This window comes from Miscanthus floridulus, chromosome 1 (genome assembly GCF_019320115.1).
Source record: "Miscanthus floridulus cultivar M001 chromosome 1, ASM1932011v1, whole genome shotgun sequence".
Taxonomy (NCBI): Eukaryota; Viridiplantae; Streptophyta; class Magnoliopsida; order Poales; family Poaceae; genus Miscanthus; species Miscanthus floridulus.
The window spans coordinates 15,715,914-15,739,779 of NC_089580.1; the positions used below are offsets into that span (position 1 = coordinate 15,715,914).

The 23,866-nt window shown below is 44.8% G+C and overlaps 1 protein-coding gene across 1 annotated transcript; it reads right to left on the reverse strand.

The window, feature by feature from the left end:
- Positions 1 to 16,134: 16,134 nt before the first annotated feature.
- LOC136474108 (germin-like protein 3-5) lies at positions 16,135 to 17,469 on the reverse strand. Its single transcript, XM_066471718.1, has 2 exons — positions 16,843 to 17,469; positions 16,135 to 16,550 (listed from the first exon to the last, which is right to left on the reverse strand). The coding sequence occupies exons 1-2, from the start codon at positions 17,380 to 17,382 to the stop codon at positions 16,257 to 16,259; spliced, it is 834 nt and encodes a 277-aa protein (XP_066327815.1). The 5' UTR covers positions 17,383 to 17,469; the 3' UTR covers positions 16,135 to 16,256.
- Positions 17,470 to 23,866: the final 6,397 nt, after the last annotated feature.

Genomic DNA, 23,866 nt, shown 5'->3' on the forward strand with positions numbered 1-23,866 from the left:
ATAACACCGAAAGATTACAAAGTTATTGGTTTTACCACTTCCGTTAACTTCGCTAACGTTCCCGTTGTCTCTCCGTAAGTCATCTTCTTCGAAGCATTTCCCTCTCCAAATCATCTCCCTCTCCCTCGGACCCTGGACGTGGAGCGAGGCTGCCTCGCCGACGACCCAGCCCCACCTGCACCACTGCCACCCACGCCGGGCACGGAGCCCCACGACCTCTGATCCCTCTCTCTCTTCCTCTCCATCTCTCCTGCTTTTCCCCACCTGGAGCAGCACCGCCATCCATGGTGGCCACTCAGACCTTGACCGACCGGCCTTGGTCTCCGCTCAAGGCCGCACGCGTCACGCAGCGCAAGCCGAGCGTGACCCGGTGCCACGTTGGCGTGCAGCTCGGCAGGCTGAGGTGGATGGTGCCGCGTGCTGCTTCCGGGACCTGCTCGCCTGCCGCGTGCTGCTGCGCTTGGACCAGGCGTTGTACGGCAACGGCTGCTCGGACCAGGCACCACGGCTGCTGCGCTCGTTCGCGAGTACGCTGCCAACATGACGGTCTTCGCTACCGCTTCGCCGCCGCCATGGTGAGGATCGGAAACTTGGGCCCGCCCGCAGGGAACGCCACCAACGCCGCCGAGGTCCGGCTCAACGTACTGCGCCACTCCCCTGCCCGATTCGACTCTCCAATGAGCACACACACCCGCGCACCCTCCTGACCTCTCAATCGCGTCCACCTGCTTAGCATTGGGGCTTTTCCCCGAGCGCCGCCGCTCGCCGCACCCGAGACGGGCCCCGCTGCCTTGGCAGCCTTCGCCGCGCGGGCTGGCAACGGCGAGTGTCGGGCATGCCTGCGGCCCTCCCCATGCACGCGTGTATGCCCCAAGTTCGACGCCATCCTCGCCGGCTGTGTGCCTGTGTTCTTCGTGAAAAGGCTTCGAAGAAGATGACTCGAGAAGTGGAGATACAACGGCAATGTTATTGAAGTTAACGGAAGTGGTAGAAACCAATAACTTTGCACCTTTCAGTACTACATAGCAAAGAAGCAATCTTTTAATGGTACTTTGCTAAACTTGACATCTTTCAATGGTACGTAGCCAATTTTCCCATGAATTACACATTTGCCCGTTTGTTTCGAAGACAAAGATTACTTTATTTTTATTTTGAAACAGCAGCCCAGTTTGTCTCAAAAAGCAGTGACGACATTTCAGTGGCATGGCAAATTGGCAATCTAGATAATATGGAACCTATGGAAAGAACGGAACCCAAGGATGTTTTAAAATAGTTTTCAATCAGCTCTACGGGTGGCCCCGAGAGCCAAAGATGACATCAACCAACGAAAGAGGCTGTTTCATTCGAGCATTTGATTTTCGTTGTTGTGGCCCCTGTTTTTCTTCTCTTGGTTCTTTAGGCTCAATTTTTTCATACCCTCATATCAGTTCTGGGGAAATGTGTTGCTAGATCCCTTTGAGCTTTAGAATTAGCATGTATTGTGTATTTTGAACTCTCTTTTATCTCTTAATTAAAAGGCAGAGCTCCTATTAGTTTTTTAAAAAAAGACCAACACTACACAACCTAACTCCTAGCCGTATGGACTAGGGACTCTAGCTTTGTCTCTCTCGCTTGGATCCAAAGCTGATCTTTGGAGTTGATTCTAGCCAGCAGATCTGTGACAGAGGTGACCTCAAGATTGAACAATCTCGTGTTCTGTTCTTTCCAAAAAAAAAAAAAACAAGTGATCAAGGCAAACAGTTAGGGCTTGTTTGGCAGGGCTCCTCTCCGGCTCCGGCTCCGGCTCCTCCAGAGGAGCCCTGCCAAACATTTTCTTGGAGGAGCCGTTTTTCAGTAAAAAACAGAGGAGCCGGAGCCGTTTTGGAGGAGCCACAATTTGTGGCTCCTCCAAAACGGCTCCGGCTCCTCCGGAGGAGCCCCTCGGGAGGAGCCGTGCCAAACAAGCGCTTAGTCAAATCCTTTCCTGAAAGGGCCTGTCCAATTGCTCCTCAGAGTTCGCCACCAGTCCTGGAGGGAGTTACCTTGGTTCGTTTGTTGGTCGAGAACAGATAACATTGAGAACCAAACTTGGGCTGAGAAGAAACAGGCAATGAACAAATTGAATATGCACTCACTAGTTTCCAATTCTTTGTCGCATGGAAGGCAATTATGACGTGTTTTCCAGACCATGGCGCAATCTCCTATTGACGGTCCAATGGTGGCGTTTGAATGCCAGCCATATAGGAATAACTTCACCCGCAATGGACTCCATGAATTCTAGTCTTCTAGATCAGTTTATGATCATTGGATTGAGTTGCACCCAAATGCAGTGCCTTGTAGGAGGAGCTCGCTGAATAAGTGTCATCGTTCGACATCCAATGCCGAACCATGCGGTCCTCAATTCCCTCTTGCAACTGAGTTTGCTCTAAAGCTTCACAGAGCGAGAGGTATTCCATGAGTGCAAGAACCGAGAGGCCGCCAGTTATCAGTCATATAGTCTCCGGAAGCTATCATGTACTCCGATTGTACAATCTTTCGAGGTCACTCTATCCCCTTGATTTGGGTGCGATGTTGCTAGTGTCATCCGCTCTCGCTCCCCCTACTATGTCATAACTCTAGTGCATTGTGCATATGACGCGCCTATGCCTTGATCATGTGCTGGCGGCCAAAAAAAAAACCCACCCCCCACGGCCCACCACACTTCACCTCTCTGACTATCTAAAATACTTCCTCTGTTTCAAATTATAGTTTATTTTGGCTTTTCGATATACATAATTTTTGCTATGTATCTAGATACATACTATGTCTAAATATATAATAAGGATTGGAAATCTAGAAAAGCTTAAACGACTTATAGAATGGATGAAGCAATAAAAAGAACAAAATATTTATCGTGGCAAGCAAATCATACATGAAGAAGGTTCCCTTATGGCTATACATGGGCATTCTTGATGATAGCTTTAAATTTAAACTATTGAAAGATATAAATGATAAATTAGATTCTAGATGCGACGGTGCATTTTGATCATCAATACCCAAGAAACGAGCAAGACAAGCACCGTAGCAATGGATAGTAATGTTACACGGCAATGTTATCAATTAGTTGTGGATGAGCGGGAGATAAGCAGCCTGTTCGGTTGGCTGGTTCATATGTTGCTGGTTCGTGAAGAAGTACTGCTGGCTGGTTTGTGTGAGAGAAAAATATTATTCCGGCTAAAAATTTAAGATCGTTTACGACAAACCACAGCCAAACAAACAGGCTGAAGGTTGGTGAGGAAGGCAATAAATGAGTAGGTTTAAGAGGCGACAATGCATTGTGGTACGGTGACGAAGCATTGACATGACATTGTTGTTCACAAAAGAGAGAAAATATTTAGGTCTATGTTAAATTTCAGATTAATGACATTGTTTCATGGGACAGTTTTATGAGGTCGGGACTTGACCATAACAAATGCTTTTACCCATGAGTCAAATCATCACTGGAGAATGGAGATGGGGTCATGAGACTCTGTAACATCCTAATGGGCCAAAGCGGGCCCAATCCAAGCCAGTTATGGGCCGGTGCTACTGTAGCAAAACGGACGGTACTGTAGCATCCGGATTCCGGGTACTTAGACCGAGCGCTGTTCACCCGAAAATGGTTCGGCCAGATTCGGGGTACTGTTCACACGGGTTACTGTAACGCCGCGGAAAAACACTGCACAACCAGTTAGTACCATACTGAAAACTCTGAATTCGCCGGATCGACTTAAATACCAGGGCCAGGAATGCGTAGTAATCTTCGGTTAACTATTTTGAACGAAGCGAGGATGAAAGTTCAAGCGGGTTGCTACGCGGGTGGGACCACTCATAGCAAGAGTGAGCCTAGGCCATGTATGTCGGGACTGGACGTTACAGACTCCCTGGTTACTATGCCGTTTCTTCTATTTTTCCTCTCATTTGGGCTTCATGGTACTCGGATTCATTATCTGCTAACAGTTAGCTGGCGAATAGCTGATATCTAATATTAGCTAGCTAACTATTAGCTACCAATTATCTAGAGGATGTTTGGATGCACAGCTAATAAAAAATGCTACCACATGTAACACCCTAAAATTTTCTTCTTTGAAAATAGCGTAAAAATGATTTAATTATAATTTTTTGTGCTCATGAGAACATAGGAAAATAATATTTTCCATTAAATTAAAAATCAATATAGGATGTAGCAATAATCTTGTGCATATATGCTGGTGCATACGGTTTGTTGTAATGAGTGGTTTGACCCAAAACTCAAAAAGATTCAAATTGCTTTTGAAAAGGTTTTGAAATAAAAGAAAAAGGAAATAAGAAAAAAACCTCTATCTTTGTTTTCAGCCCGAGAAGCCCACCTCCCTCTCTCAGTTTTTTTCAGCCGCAGGCCCATCTCGGCCTTTCCTTCCCCTCCACCCCGCAGGCCCAGCGCGCCACCAGCGGCCCAGCAGCAAGCCAAGACTAAGCCCGCGTGGGTGACTCCCCTCCCTCTCTGTCTCTCTGACCGCCTGTACCCACTCCCTCTCTCACTGCCAAACGGGACCCACCTGACAGGCCTCTCCTACATCACGTCGTGTTCGAGCAGGACACTGAGGCGATGCCGACGCCGCCCAATCCCGGGTTTCTCGGGATTTCTAGCGTGGGGATCACGCCAAGGCACCCTATAAAGCCCGAGGATCTCCTGCCATGCCCGTTTTTCCGTCTATACATGCCGCCGCTCTGCCCTAGTGTGCTCTGCCGCTTGCTTTCGGATCTCGCCGAGAACGAGGGACGCCCGCCGCCGCTGTTGTCGCCGTCTGAAGCCTCGACGCCATTCACGACCTATTGCCGAGTCCCGCATCAATGTGATGAATCTGCAGGCGCTTTTCTTCCTCTCTGTCTCGCTCTGTGTTCCTCACACATGGTCGCCGTTGTTCGCAGCAAGGTCGCTGTGTCACGAACAGGCCTCCGGCTATGCTTAGATATTGGCTACACTAACTGTACCGGCCTGTAAGTCGGTCTGCGAGCCGCAAGGGTGTATCTACTAGGCTTGGCCCATTTCTTTCGTTGCTCTGAACTTAAACTCGCTATGTAGGAGGATGGGTGGACAGCGAACGATAAACCTAAAATTCCCCAACTCTTCTTCCTCCTCGTGTTGTCCTGCTTCAGAGGCGGCGGTGCCGTGCTCCTCGCCATGCGAGTACACCGGCAAAACCTTTTAGTTACCACCGGATCATGACATTTGGTATCAGAGAGCTAGTCCGATTCATCCTTGTTCGATTCATAAAATCCCGTGCAGTTTCATCGCGATTGGATCTAGCCGGTGTTTGATTGAATTCGATTCCACCACCTCAATCCATCCTCGACCAAGTTCGTCAGCTTCCACCACCACCTCCCCAACCTCCACCTATTCCGCTGGCGAGAGGACCTACCCTTACTACCCGCATGACCACCGCTGAGGAGAAGTTGGACACGCTGGCCACGCAGATGAAGTCCATGCTCTAGCTCATGGAGACCTTCAATCATTGGCACCCAGACATCAACAACGTCACCGCTGCCCTTAGCAAGTACCTCAAGGAGCTGACGTTGCGCGTCGAGGCATTGGAAGCAACTCCCAACAATGCTCTGCCTCAGGCCCAGAAGCGCGAGGAAGAGGGGTGGGCTGTTGTTGGCCACGACGTTCATCCACCACCACAGGGGTTTGATGGAAAGGCCACTGTCCTTCCACAACCCTTGGCCAGTGGTCAGTTTATCGCTTCCACTTCTAATGTCGTTGTATCACTCGACATGGTTCCTTATTATCCTATCCATACCCAGCGTGAATTTTGTTTACCTAAGGCTGAGTTTCCCAAGTTTGATGGTTCACATCCTAAAGTGTGGAAGGAAAATGCTGAGAAGTATTTTGATATGTTCAATGTTCCCGCTCATCGTTGGGCTCCCTTTGCAACCCTTCATTTCAAAGGCATTGCTCAGTTGTGGCTACAAACTTATGAAGCCAAACATCATGTTGATAACTGGGTGGAACTCTGTATTGCTGTAGATACTAAATTTGGCAAGGATTTGTACCATAACTCCATGCAGGAAATGCTTAGCATCAAACAAACTGCTGATGTGCAAGAATATTATGATAGATTTAATATAGCCATGCATAGGGTGTTAGTGTACAACAATCATCTAGATGATGTCTTCTTTGTTAGCAAATTTTTGCAAGGGTTGAATCCATATATTAGAGCTGCTATAGTTTTACACAAACCTAGAACTATTGATCTGGCACTCTCTTTGGCACTTATGCAGGCGACGGTGTTGGATAGTCAGGACAAATCTTACACGCGATGCCCACACAAAGACTACAACAAATTCAACAAACAAGCCATCATATCTCAGCCGAGCATTTTGGGCAATTCAGCAGCAGATGAAGCTAAAGCCAAATGTGAAGACAAATGGACCACGCTCAGAGCTTAGCGCCGTGCCCAAGGCTTATGCATGAAGTGTGGAGAGAAATGGGGCAGGAATCATACATGCCCGAGAAAGTGTCATTACATGTCTTAGAGGAAGTCATGGAAATTTTCCCATAAGACATCAAATCTGAGCCTACCTCTGATGAATCCAGCGATGACGAGGTATTTTCCTTGTCTCAAGCTGCAATGGTGGGTGTGCAGGGTAGGAAAACAATCAAAATCACTAGGCTGGTTAATAGTCAAGAAATTCTTATTCTGATTGACTCAGGCAGTTCTAGCTCTTTCCTCAGTGAGAAGACCGCTAACACCTTACAGTGTGCTCTTACATCAGCTCCTCCTATACATGTCACAGTGGCCAATGGTGAAAAGCTTCTAAGTTAGCAGCAGGTCCTCAACTTCACTTGGTGGACACAGGGTCATACTTTCTCCACCAATGTCAAAATTCTTCCATTACCTTACTATGACATGGTGTTAGGTATGGATTGGCTGGTGAAATTTAGTCCCATGTGGATCCACTAGAAGAGAAAATTGTTGCGGTTCACTTATGCTGGGCAGAGAATCAGTCTGAAGGGAGTTAAGGACAAATTGTCTAGCTATCACAAGCTGAAAGCAAGGAAACTTAAGGGTCTGCTCAGGAAAGGGGGAGTAGCTCAAATGATTCATCTATGTCAAACCCAACCCAACCCACCCACTAAATCCATTCATGCACCAATCTAGACTCTAGTTGACAGCCATGCCCACCTTTTCAAAGAACCTAATTCCCTTCCACCACCACGAGCATTTGATCACCACATCCCATTACTTCCAGGTGTCAAACCTGTAAACATAAAGCCTTATAGATATTCACCTTCCCAGAAAGATGAAATTGAGCACCAAATCTAGGAAATGCTAACCAATGGAATTATTAAACCTAGTCATAGCCCCTTTGCCTCCCTAGTTATTTTGGTGAAGAAGAAAGATGGCAGCTGGCGTTTCTGTGTGGATTACACGCAGCTGAACAACATCACTATGAAGGACAAGTATTCCCTCCTAGTTGTTGACGAACTCTTGGATGAACTCAATGGAGCAGCCTGGTTCACAAAGTTGGATATACGCTCTGGCTATCACCAAATCAGACTACAACTAGCTGATGAAGAAAAAACATCATTTAAAACCCATAGTGGGCATTGGGAATTTTAGGTTATGCCCTTTGGGCTCACCAATGCTCCTGCAACATTTCAAGCTCTAATGAACACCATTTTCAAGCCTCTGCTCCACAAGTGTGTACTAGTATTTGTTGATGACATCTTGATCTATAGTCCAATTCTCAAAGCCCACTTGGAACATTTGCAAGAGGTTTTCAATATCCTCCAGCAGCACCAGTTCTTACTCAAGAGATCCAAGTGCTCATTTGCCCAATAGAATTTGGAGTATCTGGGACACATCATTAGTGCCTAAGGAGTGGCCATAGACCCCAAGAAAATTGAAGGAGTGGCCAACTAGCCCACTCTAACAGATTTCAAGCAGTTATGGGGTTTCCTCGGGTTATCAAGTTACTACCACAAATTTATCAAGAATTATGGCTTGATCAGTAGAGCATTAACTGATCTTCTCAAGAAGGATGTTCTCTTTCACTAGACCCCCCAACTGCAAGCGAGTTTTGATGCTCTCAAGCATGCCTTGATCTCTGTCCCTGTCCTGGTGTTACCAAATTTCAACAAGCCATTTACAATAGAGACAGATGCTTCCTCCACAGGCATTGGTGCTGTGCTTTTCTAGGACAACCACCCTATGGCTTATATTAGCAAGGCACTTAGACCCAAAGCTCAAGGACTATCTACATACGAAAAAGAATGCATGGCAGTAATCTTGGTAGTTACCAAATGGAAATCTTATCTGCAACACCAAGAGTTTACTATAGCCACTGATCATAAAAGTCTTATCCACTTGGGAGAACAAAAGCTACAAGAAGGGATGTAGCACAAAGCCTTCCTCAAGCTTCTTGGTCTGCAACACAAGATATTGTACAAGAAAAGGTTAGAAAACAAGGCTGCTGATGCCTTATCCCGGCAAGCTAAACCTAGCACAGTTGCAGCCATATCTACTAGTACACCCAGATGGCTAGAGATCATAGTGGAAGGTTATACCAAGGACGATCAAACCAAGCAACTTCTCATAGAACTCAGCATTACTGGGTCAAATGATAAAGGCTTCTCACTATCTGATGGTCTCATCAAGTATAAAAATAGAATTTGGCTAGGCAATCACACAGAAGCACACCGGGCAGTGTTATTGGCACTCCATTCTAGTGGTCTGGGAGGACATAGTGGTATTACTACCACTTATCACAAGGTTTGGGCCCTGTTTGCCTAGCCCAATTTGAAGCAGTCTGTCACTGACTACATCAACACTTGCGAGATATGTGCCCAAGCTAAACTTGAACATTGTCGTTTACCGGGTTTATTGCAACCATTGTCTGTCCCCCAACACACTTGACACACTATTAGCCTTGATTTTATAGAAGGTCTACCCAAGTCCAAGCACTTTGATACTATCTTGGTGGTTGTCGACAAACTAACCAAATATGCCCACTTTATATGTCTCAGCCATCCATACACTGCCCTCTCTGTTGCTCAAACCTTCATTTCCAATGTCTACAAATTACACAGCATGCCCTCTATGATCATCTCAGATAGAGATCGCATCTTCACTAGTGCCCTATGGTAAGAGCTCTTCAAACTTACTGACACTACACTCAACATGAGCTTGGCCTATCATCCATAGACCGACGGTCAAACAGAACGCTTGAACTAGTGCCTAGAAACCTATCTTCGTTGCATGGTGCACTCCTATCCTCACAAATGGGCTTAGTGGGTTCCTTTAGCTGAGTTCTGGTATAATACCACATACCACTCTACCCATGGTCACACTCCCTTTAAGGCTTTATATGGGTACCCGCCCAAGCACTTTGGCATTACACTCACAGATGCTTATTCAACTCCTGATTTGGAGGATTGGCTCTAGTCCCGTAATACAATGTTGCAGCATATCCAACACAATCTGGCTTGAGCCCAATAGCGCATGAAACATCAAGCTGACAAGAATCGTCAAGAAAGAACCTTCGCTGTTGGTGATTGGGTGTATGTCAAACTACAACCCTACATCCAACAATTTGTTGCCTGTCGTACCAACCAGAAGCTGAGTTACAAGTATTTCGGACCATATCTGGTGCTCCAAACTGTGGGTAAACTAGCCTACAAGCTTCAGTTACCTGCTACTAGTCAAATTCATCCTATTTTGTATGTTTCACAGTTAAAGAAGGCTCTACCTCCAAACACCACCCTGTCGATTGGAGTAACTAAAGCATGCTCAATTGACAATTTTTCATACCTTTCACTTAAAGCCTTTAGTTCTTCCATCTTGGAGATGAGAAACAATTCTTGTTTTTGAAGTGATTGCTCTTGCTTCTCAATCTCTTTTTCAAGCTCATCATTCTTTTCAACTATCTTCATGATGATGAACTTGTCTTTGCGGTTGAGATGATCAAGGTTGTAGTTGTCTTCAACTTCAACATCACTCTCATCTTGATCGTCTACTTGTGCTTTCTCCTTTTTTTGATCTTTCTTGTTACTCTTCTTCTTGCTTTTCTTGGCCATGAGACACAAGTAATGAGTATCATGAGATACTAACGTTGACTCATCACTTGGTCGCCATCGGGCTTGAGCATCGTTGCAAACAGCTGCTTGCTGCTCTGCTGCCTCGGCCATACCGAACACGTCCGGTAGGCATCCGGTTGTGCAGGTCATGTGCTGCTTGCACTTCTTGCTCCGACTCGGTGCTCTTGAGGTCTTGTGAGGCTTCTTCGCTGTATGAAGACACAATGGACATACTTTCCATTAACTCGATCTCAAGTGCATCATCACATTTGGATTTTTCATATAAATCAAAAAGTCTAGTCCAAATGATATGAGCACTCTCTGGAGGTGGTTGTCCATTAAAGATTGCCTCATCTTGAACCTCTGCACTTAATGTACTCAACATGACATTAATAGCTTGAGCATTGAGTTGCACGCATATCTCTTCCTCTTTTGACAAATTTCTGTAGTTGCTCCAATCAACTATAGGAAGAGATATGTTTGCATCCACAATATGCTCAACAAGAGGACTAATATCCCTAAAAGCATTGAGTACATGAATTGACCAAGGTAGAAAGTTTGAACCATCATTTTGGAGAAGCATCGACTCCAACACGATAGGCGTCGATATCCTTTTCTCACGGCGGTGAAGCTTTAGGTGAGAACCTCGCTCTGATACCAATTGAAAGGACCTAGGATGCCACCTAGAGGGGGTGAATAGGTGTTTCTAAAAATTAACACCTTTAAATACGGAAACAATTAGAAAAGAGAGTTTTCAAAATAGAAACTCTAAATTAAGAGTAATACCACCCCTCACAAGTTAGCCACAGAGTAAACAAGGTGTAAAGAATATATCTAGAAGCTACAACCCTGCAACACAAAGTTAGAACAGAGAATAAATATTTTTAGCATAAGTAGGAAATACCGGACGTGTCTGGTATACACGATTTCTACAGAGCAGCCCCAAACTTGCTCCTTTCGATTTCTATCTTCAAGCCAAACTGCAGGTACCTACTAAAGATGATAATATACACAGAGAACCTACACAAGAGCTGGAGCAACACAAATATCAAATGAAATGCAAATTGAGATACGATATTTGTTTTACCGAAGTTCGGACTTGTTCGAGTCCTACTCTCCGTTGAGGGGGCTACGGGTGACCCAGCGAAGGTCAGCCCTAGAGGGTACCACGAATGTCACTCTAGCCAGAGTCTTTTCCAACTCATTTTCCTCCTTCCACTAGTTGATTCCGAGGCAGCGGAATCGACCGTTACAAACTTTTTGAGGCACACCACAATCTCTCGAGTGCTCTCCAGCGATGCCTAACCGTCTAGGACCGAAGAGTCCAAGAGTAACAAATGCAAATCATGAAATAGACAATATGCACAAGTGCTCAAGTGGTGGTTTTTCTCTTTTTCAAATTCTCTCTTAACCCATAAATGGATTTTGTGATTTGGATCACACACCCACTAAGAGAGGGCTTGGGAGAGTTGGCAAGGCTCAAAAACGTGTATGTGTATCGGCAGAATCAGCAGCCTCTAAAGGTGCAGGCTTGGGGGTATTTATAGCCCCCTTGAAAAAACTAGTCATTTTATAACCATTGTCATACACGTCCAGTATGACTTACACTACGCCAACGGTAACAGAGTTACAGTGACGTTGTGAGGCGTCGGAACTCCCGATAAATGCTAGAACTTCCGACCGTCGGAACTCCCGACTCATGTCGGAACTCCCGACCCTCTGCACATTTGAAAACTACGGTAACTGAGTTAAAGTATGTGAGGTGTCGAAACTCCCAACTCATGCTAGAACTTCCGACCATCGGAACTCCCGACCCTCAAGGCATATGAAAACTAGCCGTTGGTCTCTGGCCGTCCATACCAGACACGTCCGGTATGAATACCGGACACGTCCGGTATGACCACCACAGTGAACTCTCCAAGTCAGTTAAGCGTGAGACGTCGGAACTCCCGACCATTGTCGGAACTCCCGACCGGTGGAACTCCCGACTCACGTCGAAACTCCTGACGAACCAACCCGAGATCAACAATATTACCATTGTTGGGCAAATACCGGACACGTCCGGACTAGCAAAAACCAGGTTAGCTCTTGTCTCTCAAACACTCAAAACTCACATGAGTTGGCTTGAGCACTTATGAAACATTATCTATAAACATGATGTATCTCTCTTAATAGTACGGCATTCCTATTAACTTAAATTTAAAAGTATAACGAATTTAAACCTTTTGAGTTGATCTCTTTCAACCGAAGCCGTGTATTCTAATCTTCATCAAGTGAGGGTGCCAATATGTCAACTTTAATCTTTTTCACTTGAGCATAGCCATCTTGAGCACGTGACTTGATTCCATTCATTAAATATGAATAACTCCAAATGCATCAAGTCACTTTCAACACTTTGTCCAATATAGATTTGATCCTCCACATCAATATGACCATCATAGCTTGATTAGTACCTCAACTAAATGCAAGTACTTTCTTCTTCACCCTAGCTAGGTTCTTCGGACGTCAAGCCGTCGCTTGCCCTTCACCCTTGCTTAGTACCTCAAAGCATTTCTTTGCTATCTTCATCATCTCAAGCCATCAAGTCACATCTTATGTTGAATCATCTATTCATTTGTATTGTTATCTTTTTCATTTCAATTTAGCAAGCTTCAAATATGAGACCATTCCATATGCAATCCCTCATGTCTCATCAACTAATTTTTACCGGGCTTGCTTTTACATAGTACATGGAAATCCCACAATAAATAAGCTTTTGTATGAACTCCATTTACATTGTTGTCTTGTGCTTGAACTAGATTGTTTATACAACAACACATCATTTTGGCTTTCATTACGTACCTGTGAGATAACCTATTACCTATCCACACTTAGCAAACGGGTTAGACCTTTAATCACGTTGTCATTCAATCATCCAAAACCCACTAAAGGGCTAGATGCACTTTCACGCTCGTTTGGCTTGGTGGCGGCCTATGAGCACCGACCGGCCATGGCAATGGCCATGGTGAGCTTGGTCGGGGCACAGGGAGGCGGCGTCCGCCGTAGCCTGCTCGCGCACTATCGTCGTAGCCTGCTCGTGCGCCACTGCCGTGCTCATGCGCCACTGCCGTGCTCGCGCGCCGCTGCCATGCTCGCGCGCCGCCGTCATAGCCTGCTCGTGCGCCGCTGCCATGCTTGTGCGTCGCTGCCCTACTCACGCGCTGTCGTGCTACTCGGGCGCCGCTGCCGCAACTTGCTCAAGCGCCACCGCCCGGCTCGTGCATCGCTATCGTAGCCTGCTCGCTTAGCTGCCCTGCTCGCGCGCCGCCACCATAGCCTGCTCATCGCTGCCCTGCTCGTGCGCCGCTGCCGTTGCCTCCTTCACGCGCGCAGGAACGGGGGGAGGAAAGAGAGGGGCCAGCGTGGCACTGTCAACGTTAGCGTGGCGTAGTCAAACCCGCTCCACGTTGGTCAAAATAGCCCTGCCTGCTCCCAGGTGCTAAAAATGAACGGTTTTAACAGTTGGGGTACCAGCATTAGACGATTTTATAGTTGATGGTCAAAATTAGACAAACCCAATAGTTGAGGGGTCAAAAGTGGACTTAATCCTTTGGTTTATGAATATATGACATAGAATTCTTAGGATATCTTATATTCTAGAAAATAGGAAGTAATACTTAAGGTAGACTTTATTTGGAGTAATTAGTTAATCCCTCAGTCCCAAATTAAGATCAACTTCTAGAGGTATCCCAAATCAAATTATTTTAAGTTTGACTAAATTTATAGAAAAGGGTACCGGTATTTATGATAACAAAACATTATATTTTGTACTTCATATAATGTTAACTCTTAGTGCTTAGTTTCTGATATTGGCCCTCAAGGTTGGGCTTTCCATTGGTTTATGTTCACAATCTGGCACCTACTTCGGTCAACTGTTGTGTGTCTGTGTCATAAAATTTTCGTTGTCAAAGTGTCAATCTCCAGGGTAGGTATCCTTGATAAAAGACCGAGTGGGCTGGGCCTTGTGTCACGTAGAGTCCAACTTTCTTCGCATCGGCCAGGGGTGTATCATGTATGTAATCCAACAGGCCGAGGTTCCAAGATAGAGCCCAACTGACAAAGTCACTATCGTTCGGCCCCATTCGCTGGTCTGAAACTGGCTGAAAAACACTGTTCTGGCTGAATTGTTGTGAGAGAAAAACACTGTTCCGACTGAAAAAACAAGCCAAATAAGTCGAATATGGGGTAAGCCGAATATGTGACAAAGCGAAGAAGAAAGTGCAAGCTCTATGCTAGGTTAATTCTTTATAAGAAAAATCTACATGTGATCGAACAGGTAGCCAAGAAGAATTTCGTTTCTACCTATAGAATATTGGCAAGAGACAATTTTGGAACGAACGAAAATACGGAGGATGAGGAGAGGAGAAAGGATTTTCTCGAGGCTACTAGTTTCGGAGTAGAAAATGGTATGCAGAGCTCCTGCAAAGTTAAAAAAAAAAAGAGATAAAGTGGTATGCTCTAAAAGGCTTAACTGCACTTATTATTTGTTTAGCAGCTAGTTAATTTCCAAAGAAACGAGTGACACGTGTTGGTGGTTGTAAAACAAAAACGATTTGAACTTACCTCGAATGAATTTAAAAGACATTAAAGTGTTTGACGTTGGCTATTTCTTTAATGTGTTAAGTTTGTTGATAGCAAAAGACGTCGATGATGACTTCACTAATTTGAAGTTCTGGTCTACTACTCCTTTTTTTAGATAAAGGAAAGAGTATCCGACTTCATCCTCATTGAAGAGGAATCAGACCAACTTATTACAACCACTTAACAACTCTGGATAAACAAAGTTCTTGTAAGAAAACAACTCAAAACCCAATTCTAAACAAAGAAGGTCTACTCCTAAATGTAAATAAATGGTAGAATCTGCATGCTTATAAACACCTGCATAATTGGTGACTTTCCTCACCTTTTTATTACTGCTAGGACGAACAAATAATACTAACTAAAATGTGAATGGTTTGGTCACTCCTTAAGTTTGGAGTGTGCGGGGTGATTTCTATGGGGGTTGGGGTGATTGAGGGCATGTTGGGTCGATTCCCTAAACGGGTCATGCTTTGTGCCGCCCAGAGGTTCTAATTAGGGTTAGGCATCGCACTACACCTCGGTTGTGCCTACCCTGACGCTATAGGAACATGCCATGACGTAGCACGTTTAGGGCCAAGCCAAAAATATGGATCTTGTAGGAGTTTATTTAGTTTTATTTGCTCATCTAGACATCTATATAGTTGATAAAATGGTGTAAACTCTAGGTTACGTTCGATCGGGTTTCTTTGCAACCAACTTTGCTCAATGAGACGGAGAAGTCGAAGAAGCCACATTCCTATATCCTCGTAGTACAAAAAACAATTTCTCCACTATGGAGCTTCTCTCGTGGAGTTGTTTCTTGAGTTAGTATTTGGCAGGATTTCGGCTAAGGAGTCATAGAAGCCAAAGTTGAAACCTCTCAAGAAGCCTGGCAATGTTATGACCGTGTTACTTTCTATATGACAATTTTGTATATAACGTCATAATACCATTTATGACAATGGTTCCAGGATGATCATCAGGACGCAGGAAAATATTGCTATTATGCTTATATGACAAAATTATATGTATTTTGTGATGATTCCTCATCATCAATTAAAGATAGTCAAATTTCTTGTAGTCAAACAGGGCCTTAGCATAAACCTAATGAGGTTGACCGTTGAGCATACCCACGTGTGTAATATTCCTTTATGGAACAAATCTTATTACTAGACTAGATAATAACTGCGCTTATGCTGAGTTTACTTTCTAAACTCAGAATTGGAGGCCAAATTCCACCGTAAGCAACTGAAAAATGAGCACAATATGATTCCTCATCGTTTCTAATTTTTAATGAAACACACTGAAAAAGAACACAATATAGTTTCATTGTTATTATTACATGGAAAATGAGCAAATACATTTTAACCTCGACTAGGCAGTGAACATCAAGGCAATAATCTTTCTTATTACGACTGAACCTTAACCATAGCTTTATTATATGTGCTCTAACACATCGACATTATATTATTTCCCTGGCGTATCAAATTGTTGCTGATCGTCACGACGTCACCTATGCATGCATTTCGTATGGAGAGATCAATCCGCCAACGCAAAGCTATTGTCGGTGCACAGCAGTGCACTGGACAGATGGCTCTCAGTACCCACCGGCGAACTTGGACTTGATGAGATCCACGACACTGGCGTCCACCCGGAGCGCCTTGGCGAGCACGGGCGTCGGGATTGGCGGAGAGGACCCGAACAGCGTGAGGGGCACGAAGATGATGCCCGGGTTCTGGCTGTTGAACGACACGACCATGGTGGCGTACTCCTTGCCGACGTTGAACTGGAAGTGCATGAGCCCGCGCGGGATGACGAACGTCTCCCCGGCGCGGACCACCTTGGGCCTCGTTTGGGAATCCCAAACCACGGGGACAACCCGGCCTTTTTCCTGGGCGTACCCCCCACGCGGAATTCAAGCACGGGAGATTCAGCCCCAACGTTTGGAAGCGCACGCGAGGGGCCGGCGCTGCCCCAACCCCAGATGTTTCCCTGGGCGCTGCTCCCCGACCTTGGATGTCCGGGCGTCGCTCCCCTGCCTCGCCGTGCGAGCAAGCGCTGCGCTCGCGACTCAGCATCTCGCGTCGCGTGGCCGAGCGAGCACCTCCGCTGCTATCGCTCTTTTCTCTCAGCACATCCGCAGTAGGAAGGATCGGGACGGGGGAGGGAAACCAAAGAGCAACATGGGACAGGGGAGGGAAATAGCAGGGATTGGTTGGTCCACCAAAATCCCTGCCGGGGGCAGCCCTACCCTGGGCATGCCTTCCCTTGCTCCCAAAGGAAGCCTTGGAGTAGTACCTGTTCCCGGAGTCGAGGCTGCCGACGATGCCCACGAGGAGCTCGCCGCGGGTGACCAGCCCTACCTCGGTGGCGCGCGGGTGGACGTGCGGCGGGTTGGTGCCGCCGGGCGCGAAGTCGACGCGGTTCATGGACACGCCCAGCGTGTTCACGCCGGGCCACTCGGACACGTCCAGCTCCGTCACGTTGGAGCCGTTCGGGTTGGCCAGCGGGTCGCCTCCCGTGGCGATCTTGTCCGAGAAGAGGAACTCGTCGCCGGCCGACGAGGACGGCTGGCAGGGGAAGCCGTTCACTGATAGTTTGCCGCTGAGGTCGGCGACGCAGAAGTCCTGCAGAGGGTCTGGGTCTGTGGCCTTGACGAGGAGGGGGAGAGGTGCCAGCACCAGCATGGTGAACAGTGACGCTAGGGCTTTGGAGTACTCCATTGCTAATGAACTGGCCGGGGGGGCAAGGCCAACAAGTACAATCAGCTAATGTGCTGTTGAGAGATCCTAGTTGGCTATGTATGAAGCAGCGAGGGATGGATTGATTGTTGAGGATCCATGGAGCCCTTCATATAGAGATCAAGGAGAAAGTAAAATTTGCCCCTAAGGGCATGTGCTCTGCAACTGTGCACCGTCATTCACTATGAGATTCGTGCACAGCAGGAGAAAGACAATTTATCTCTCTCCTGCTGTGCACAGCAATAGAGCATGTGCCGTTAAGGGAAAAAAAAAACTGCCTTCAGAGGTCGAGGTGGTGCATATGTATGGGCTCGGGACTCGCCAGTTGCCAGCCGTGTAAGATGATGTCATTTCACCATTTATTTCTTTTCAGAAATATTTCGCTTTTTTCTTAGCCTAGCAAGGACAGAAAACGATTCTTCCTGGACAAGACAATGGTTCTTTTCAATTTCTGTAGCCACACGTAAATGCTACAATGATTTTTTTAAGCCAATATGCTACAATGAATTCTCCTTTGTAATGACATCTTCTAAGCCATGTTTAGAGCCGAGAGATGCATATAATTATATATATAACAGATAAGGTCGGAGTGAAAGGCAACATCATGGTATATATAGACCCTGAACAAATAATATGGCAGCTAAACACTGTTCAATTGCGGCTGACGGACTAAATAATTTATTTATTTGGACACTGACTTTTTTTTTCTACGACGCATGATAACTAGAAATTTATAATATACATAATTAGTTGCACCGTGCATAGTCAAGCCGTACCGGCTGCTAAGGAACCGGAATATTTCTGTGCGTACAGACACCGAGGATCGGAGCTAGGAAACACTCTTTCAGTGGGCCACATGGAGCACTTCAGTTGGCTACGCACCTTTGTGTTCTTGTTCCACGTCTTGATTCTCGCGGGCTAGTTTCACGTTTCAATATATATCACGCTCCATATTCACATAGAATTTACTAAAACTTTGAAAGTAACCTGATCTATCTCTATATTTATATCAAATGTTAAAAGAAGTAAATTTCTTAGGGCACTGCTAGTGCCTGAAAGTTTGGATAGACGGACGCTCGCGGCTGCAATCCGTTTCCACGCATCCACGCATGGACCCATGTTGCTCGGACGTCGCTCGACCGCACCTGCGTCACATGCACCCATGCAGGGCCCACGTCACGCGCACAGGGACTTCTCGCGCCCCTCCCGCTTCCCACGCGCATCTCATGTGCAACACCTGATCTATTTTTGAAACAGTCAGATGCAACATTTGCAACATAAAAAAAGACAAATAAAACACTTTGAAACATACGTCTGAAAAACCTGAAAAAACACTTGAAAAACATTGCAAACATACGCAACATCCAGATAAAATAATTGCAACATATGTGTGAAACATATGTAACATCTAGATAAACACACTTGCAACACACGTCTAGAAAATATATGAAACATTGGGGACAGACGTTTGCAACATACGTGTACAACCATTGCAACAACCCGATCTGCTTTTGCAACATCCATATAAAACACTTGCAACATACCTCTAAAACATCTGAAACATTTGAAATATACGCTTGAAATATGCATCATATCCCGGTGTGGCCTCCTCCGCCGTTTGCATCGGGGCGCCATAGCCTAGCAGGAAGCGAGGCCGGAGGGCTTCCACTCCCGGGCCCGGTGCTTCTCCTTGCGCTGGTGGAGCCTGTCGTCGGGCACGAGCACGCGCGCAACAGCCTCAGTTGCCAGCTAGTGGCCACAATGTGGGCATGGCGGTGCCCGCGCCGTCAGGTGGGGTGGGCAGTGGAGCAAGCGACAGGAGCAGCGGAGCAGGAGCAGGAGCGGCGTGGGGTGATCGTGGACGGCGAAGCATAGTAGAGCAGGGGTCTTTACTGCCCCAATCTTAGTCAATTTTCTATATAACACTACCCAGATTAGGCCTTTACTGCTTGGTCTAAACGCCTATTACTGCTAGTTTCTGGAATCGGTAATGGAAAAGTGGCGATAAGGTTTTGCATAAAACCAAAAAGGGCTAAAAAATTGTAAATTTTTTTTGTTTTAATCCCAAGAAGCCCTCCACCAACTTGCTCGCGCGTTCATCCCCTAACATTCCACCCATAAGACAGTTGTGTCCACGGGGATATTGGTTATTTCCCATTTTATGTTTATCTAGTTTTGAAATAAGTATTTCGAACCCTAAACGAATTCAAATGGAAAAATTGTCAACTATAAAATTTTATAACTTTTCAAGATCTACAACTTTGGTTTTGGTCATTTCTCTGTCCAAGATTGTTTGAAGAATTTAAATTTCAAATGTGAGAAAATTCAAACGTGGTTTTCCTTGGATAGATGATTTCAAATGAAAATGTTGTCGTCTATAAAGTTGTACAACTTTTCAAGATCTGCAACTTTGATTTTGATTATTTCTCCCGAGATTATTTGAAAAAAATCAAATTTCAAATGTGAGAAATACAAATATAATTTTCATTTGATAGATGATTTCAAATGAAAAGGTTCTTAACTACAAAGTTACGTAACTTTCTGAGATCTACATTTTTGTTCTGGTCATTTCTCCATTCTAGATCCTTCCCTACCACTACACTACAAAATTGCATAACTCATTTGTTACTATACACCATATGGATTCTTTAGTATTAACTCTATAAAATCTTGTGATACATATTTGGACATCCAAACGATCTCAAATTAGAAACGTATGAACTATAAAGTTGTAGATCTAGTCGAGTACTATAGTTTTAGTATAAAGTTCGTCTTCATTAAATATGATATGAGAAAGTTAAGAAGTTTTTCGTGCAACCTATCACTATCGATTCATGTTTCGACCGGCAGTGGTACTCCATCACTGTTGGTTCAAACCACGTACCAGCAGTGATAGATTATCACTGACAATCCATTAGAAACCAACAGTAATAGGCCGACAGTTAATGTCAATTTTATAGTAGTGTAAGATTACTTTTTTACTATACCTAGAATTTATTATGAGTCTTAGAATTAATTTTTTAATTAAAATAATGTTGGGTTAATCCCATATCTGTATATCATGGATAACGATGCGCATGCATATGCCGTCCGTAACACGCGGGTCTATAATATTTGTCATGTTCGTTTGGCTGATAAGTCATGGCTGAAAGTACTATTAGCTGATTTATTATGAGAGAAAAATATTTTTCGCTGGCTGAAAAAGTACGGCTTATAAGCAAACGAATATGACGATTGTGAATGGTGCGAATTAGGTGTAACTCGATTAAGATCTTTGTGTTGGAAATTTGACGTGACGTATTGTTGTGTCTAATAATTCAAGATTTGTAGGCGCCTGTAACACACGGGTAACACACGGGCCTTAATATTGTGAATGGTGCGAATTCTTGTGTCCAATAATTCACATCTTCAGGTTCGCTTCAAGATTTGTTGGCGGCGGCTTTGATTTTGTTGATAGGTCAGGTCAGGGCGACAGGCAGGCAAGCACAGCGGATAGATATAATCCTATTTTATTTGTTTATTACCTAACTTGTATTAGCGTCCCTCCCTTTAGGTCAGATAAAGATGGTTTGTTTTGTTCGATCATGGAGAAAATTCAAACAAGTAGCCAAGAAGAAATTTATCTCTTCAAAGATTATTTATAAGACAATTTTAAAACAAACTAAAATATTGAAAATAGAGGCGCATTTTTGTAAAAGCTACTCCGTCCTGAATTACATGTATCTAAGCGTTCAAAATTTGCCCAAATGATAAAGGATTCAGATGACCTAACCCTCAAAACGTAATTTAAAAAGGCAACACTCACCTACATACTTATCATTAGTTTCTGTTAATAACCCAAATATATAGTAACTCGGAAGGGTTATGTGTGTTATTTGGTTTACGAATATATGTCATAGAATTCTTAGGATACCTTATATTCTAGAACACATGATACTTATGGCAGATTTTATTTGGAGTAATTAGTTAATCCCTTCGCCTCAAATTCAGATCAACTTCTAGAGCTGTCCCCAAGTCAAATTATTTTAAGTTTGACCAAATATATAGAAAAGTGTAGCAATATTTATGATACCAAAACATTATTTTTTTGTATTTCATATAATGTTAACTCTTATATGCTTAGTTCCTGATATTGGCACTGAAAGGTTGGTCTTTCCATCGGTTTATGTTCACAATGTGGCACCTACTTTGGTCAACTGTTGTGTATCTGTGTCATAAAATTTTTCGCTGTCAAAGTGTCAATCTGCAGGGTATCCTTCATAGAGTTGATAAAAGACCGAGCGGGCTGGGCCTCGTGTCACATAGAGTCCAACTTTCTTCGCATCGGCCAGGGATGTATGTAACCCAACAGGCCGAGAGTCGAAGATAGAGGCCAACTCCCCAACTGACAAAGTCATTGTCGTTCTATGTGACACAAGGCCATTGTGCATCCAATTTTTTTCTTAAAAGAATTGTTAAAAAGTGAAGAAGAAAGTGCAAGCCCTATGCTATGTTAATTCTTTATAAGAAAAATCTACATGAGATTCAAACTGTTTGCAGACGGATACTCACTTTAAAGTATACATGCCAGTTCGAGCTTCTTATATGAATATAAATATAGTTGATCCATAATTCCACTCCCACTACCCGATAGAATTTCATCCAAGGTTAGTTACGTGGCACATTATCACTCGCTAGCTAGTAGCTACAACAGCCTATATAGGTTCACTTTCAGGTGCCAGGGTAGAAACACCGTTTTCAGAAACCAAACAGGTTAGATGGAGGGCGTTGCCGTGGCCGGATCTTCCTAATCCTGAACGCACGCATCAAACAAAGTTAAACTGTCAGCATCAATAAAGTGGCGTCCATGTCTCTATCAGCTTCGAAACCACATTCCCCGGTCGCTACAACTTCAGAGCTACCATTCCTAATAACCATCCTGAGGCAAAATGAAATGAAGCTGCGCGACTGCCGACTGGCCAAAAAGGGCACAAGGTTTTGGTTCCAAAAGCGTGTGGCACACTAGGTCCGGTGCGTAACTGGAAAATGAGGATGTGCCGATTCCCGGGCGACGGACGGGCGTCTCGCGTAAACGGCCTCGATCGGCTAAGGTTATTTTGGTTTCTGGCATAAACGCGACCCCACCGGCCACCGCCGTTCCAGACACGTCCAGTGTCAACCCCATGCGCTCCAATGGAGCTAGCTCGCCAACCGCATCTAACAAAACAAAAAGAAAGGGGTATCATGCATGCATGATGCTAGCCACAGGGAAGCTGATGAAATCCGGCCGCTCGCTGCCTCTCTTGTTTTTCCTACCTAAAAGCCTCGTCAGGGCAGCTACCGAACAGACAGTCCCGGCTTATCAGGCCAAACCAATGCAGACCCCCATGGGACCAGAGAGCAGCGGCTTCGGCCAAATGTAATCTAAAAAGTAATCAGGATAAAGTTTGTCACCGGGGAAAAGCAAGAGGAATTTGGTGTCTGATGACTGCCCCCAAGGCCCAAGCACCTACCTACTGGATAAATGCCCGTAGATGTTTGACCTCAATAGCAAGCGTATTTAATCATGTACTGATAGACTACGCGTCTACGCATTGGCAGAACCACTTGGGAACGTATGGTTGTATTTAATCTGAATTTCGGAGGAATAATCTCCGTAGATAACGGTATTTTTTTTGTGGCTCGACCAGGAAATACAACTAAAACATAGTAACAGCTGTGCGTCTCAAAAGGTCATCAGCAAGAGCCAGAAATGAGGAATATATATGGATTTCTTTTTTCAAATTTAGATACCAGCAGTGAACAGATAATGCTCACATGAGGATTCTTTTTGAAACGAACATGTATGGTTCTTTTTTTCAAATTTAGATGAAATATCAAGCAATTATTGGAGTAGTGTCAGTTACCTATATCACTGACAGTGGGATCATCAAAATCACTAAATGCAAAACCGAAATAGAAAATCGTGTCACATCATAAGATGGCAAATTATGTATTCACGCACTGCTCACTTGGGTCATCTTCAATTTTCTGGTCGTGGTTGTCGTTCCACCATTGTTCCCAATCCTCACCATATGCATGAATGCTAACAACCACCTGCACCTTCATTCACAACCATCCACCTCCGGCGCCCCTTCCTCTCCAAACAAATGCTGCTTAGGGTTCAAATCGAGGTTAATGGTAGAGAAAATTCACTGCAACCCTAAGCATCGAGGTTCATGGTAGAGAAAATTCACTGTAACCCTAAGCATGTGTTTGGCTTGGGGACATCATGGAATGAGATGGTTCTATATATATCCCAAATTTTTAGAATGGGATTATCACATCTCATGTTTGGTCGAGGAGATAGAGCCCTCCTAATTTCTTGTTTGGTAAATGGATTAGGACGGTGGATGGATGCTAAGGTCAGCACCGTTAATCGCCGTGAGTGGTGGGCCCCACGCGTCATCCACACATCAATATCTTCATCATCCTCATATGGATCCAC

Bases quoted from the DNA above. Each gene is read 5' to 3' on its own strand.
- LOC136474108 (XM_066471718.1), bottom strand. From the start codon at position 17,382: ATGGAGTACTCCAAAGCCCTAGCGTCACTGTTCACCATGCTGGTGCTG. The intron at 16,551-16,842 runs GTTGCTCTTTGG...GGGTACGCCCAG, and splicing joins ATTTCCCTCCCCTGTCCCAT to GAAAAAGGCCGGGTTGTCCC.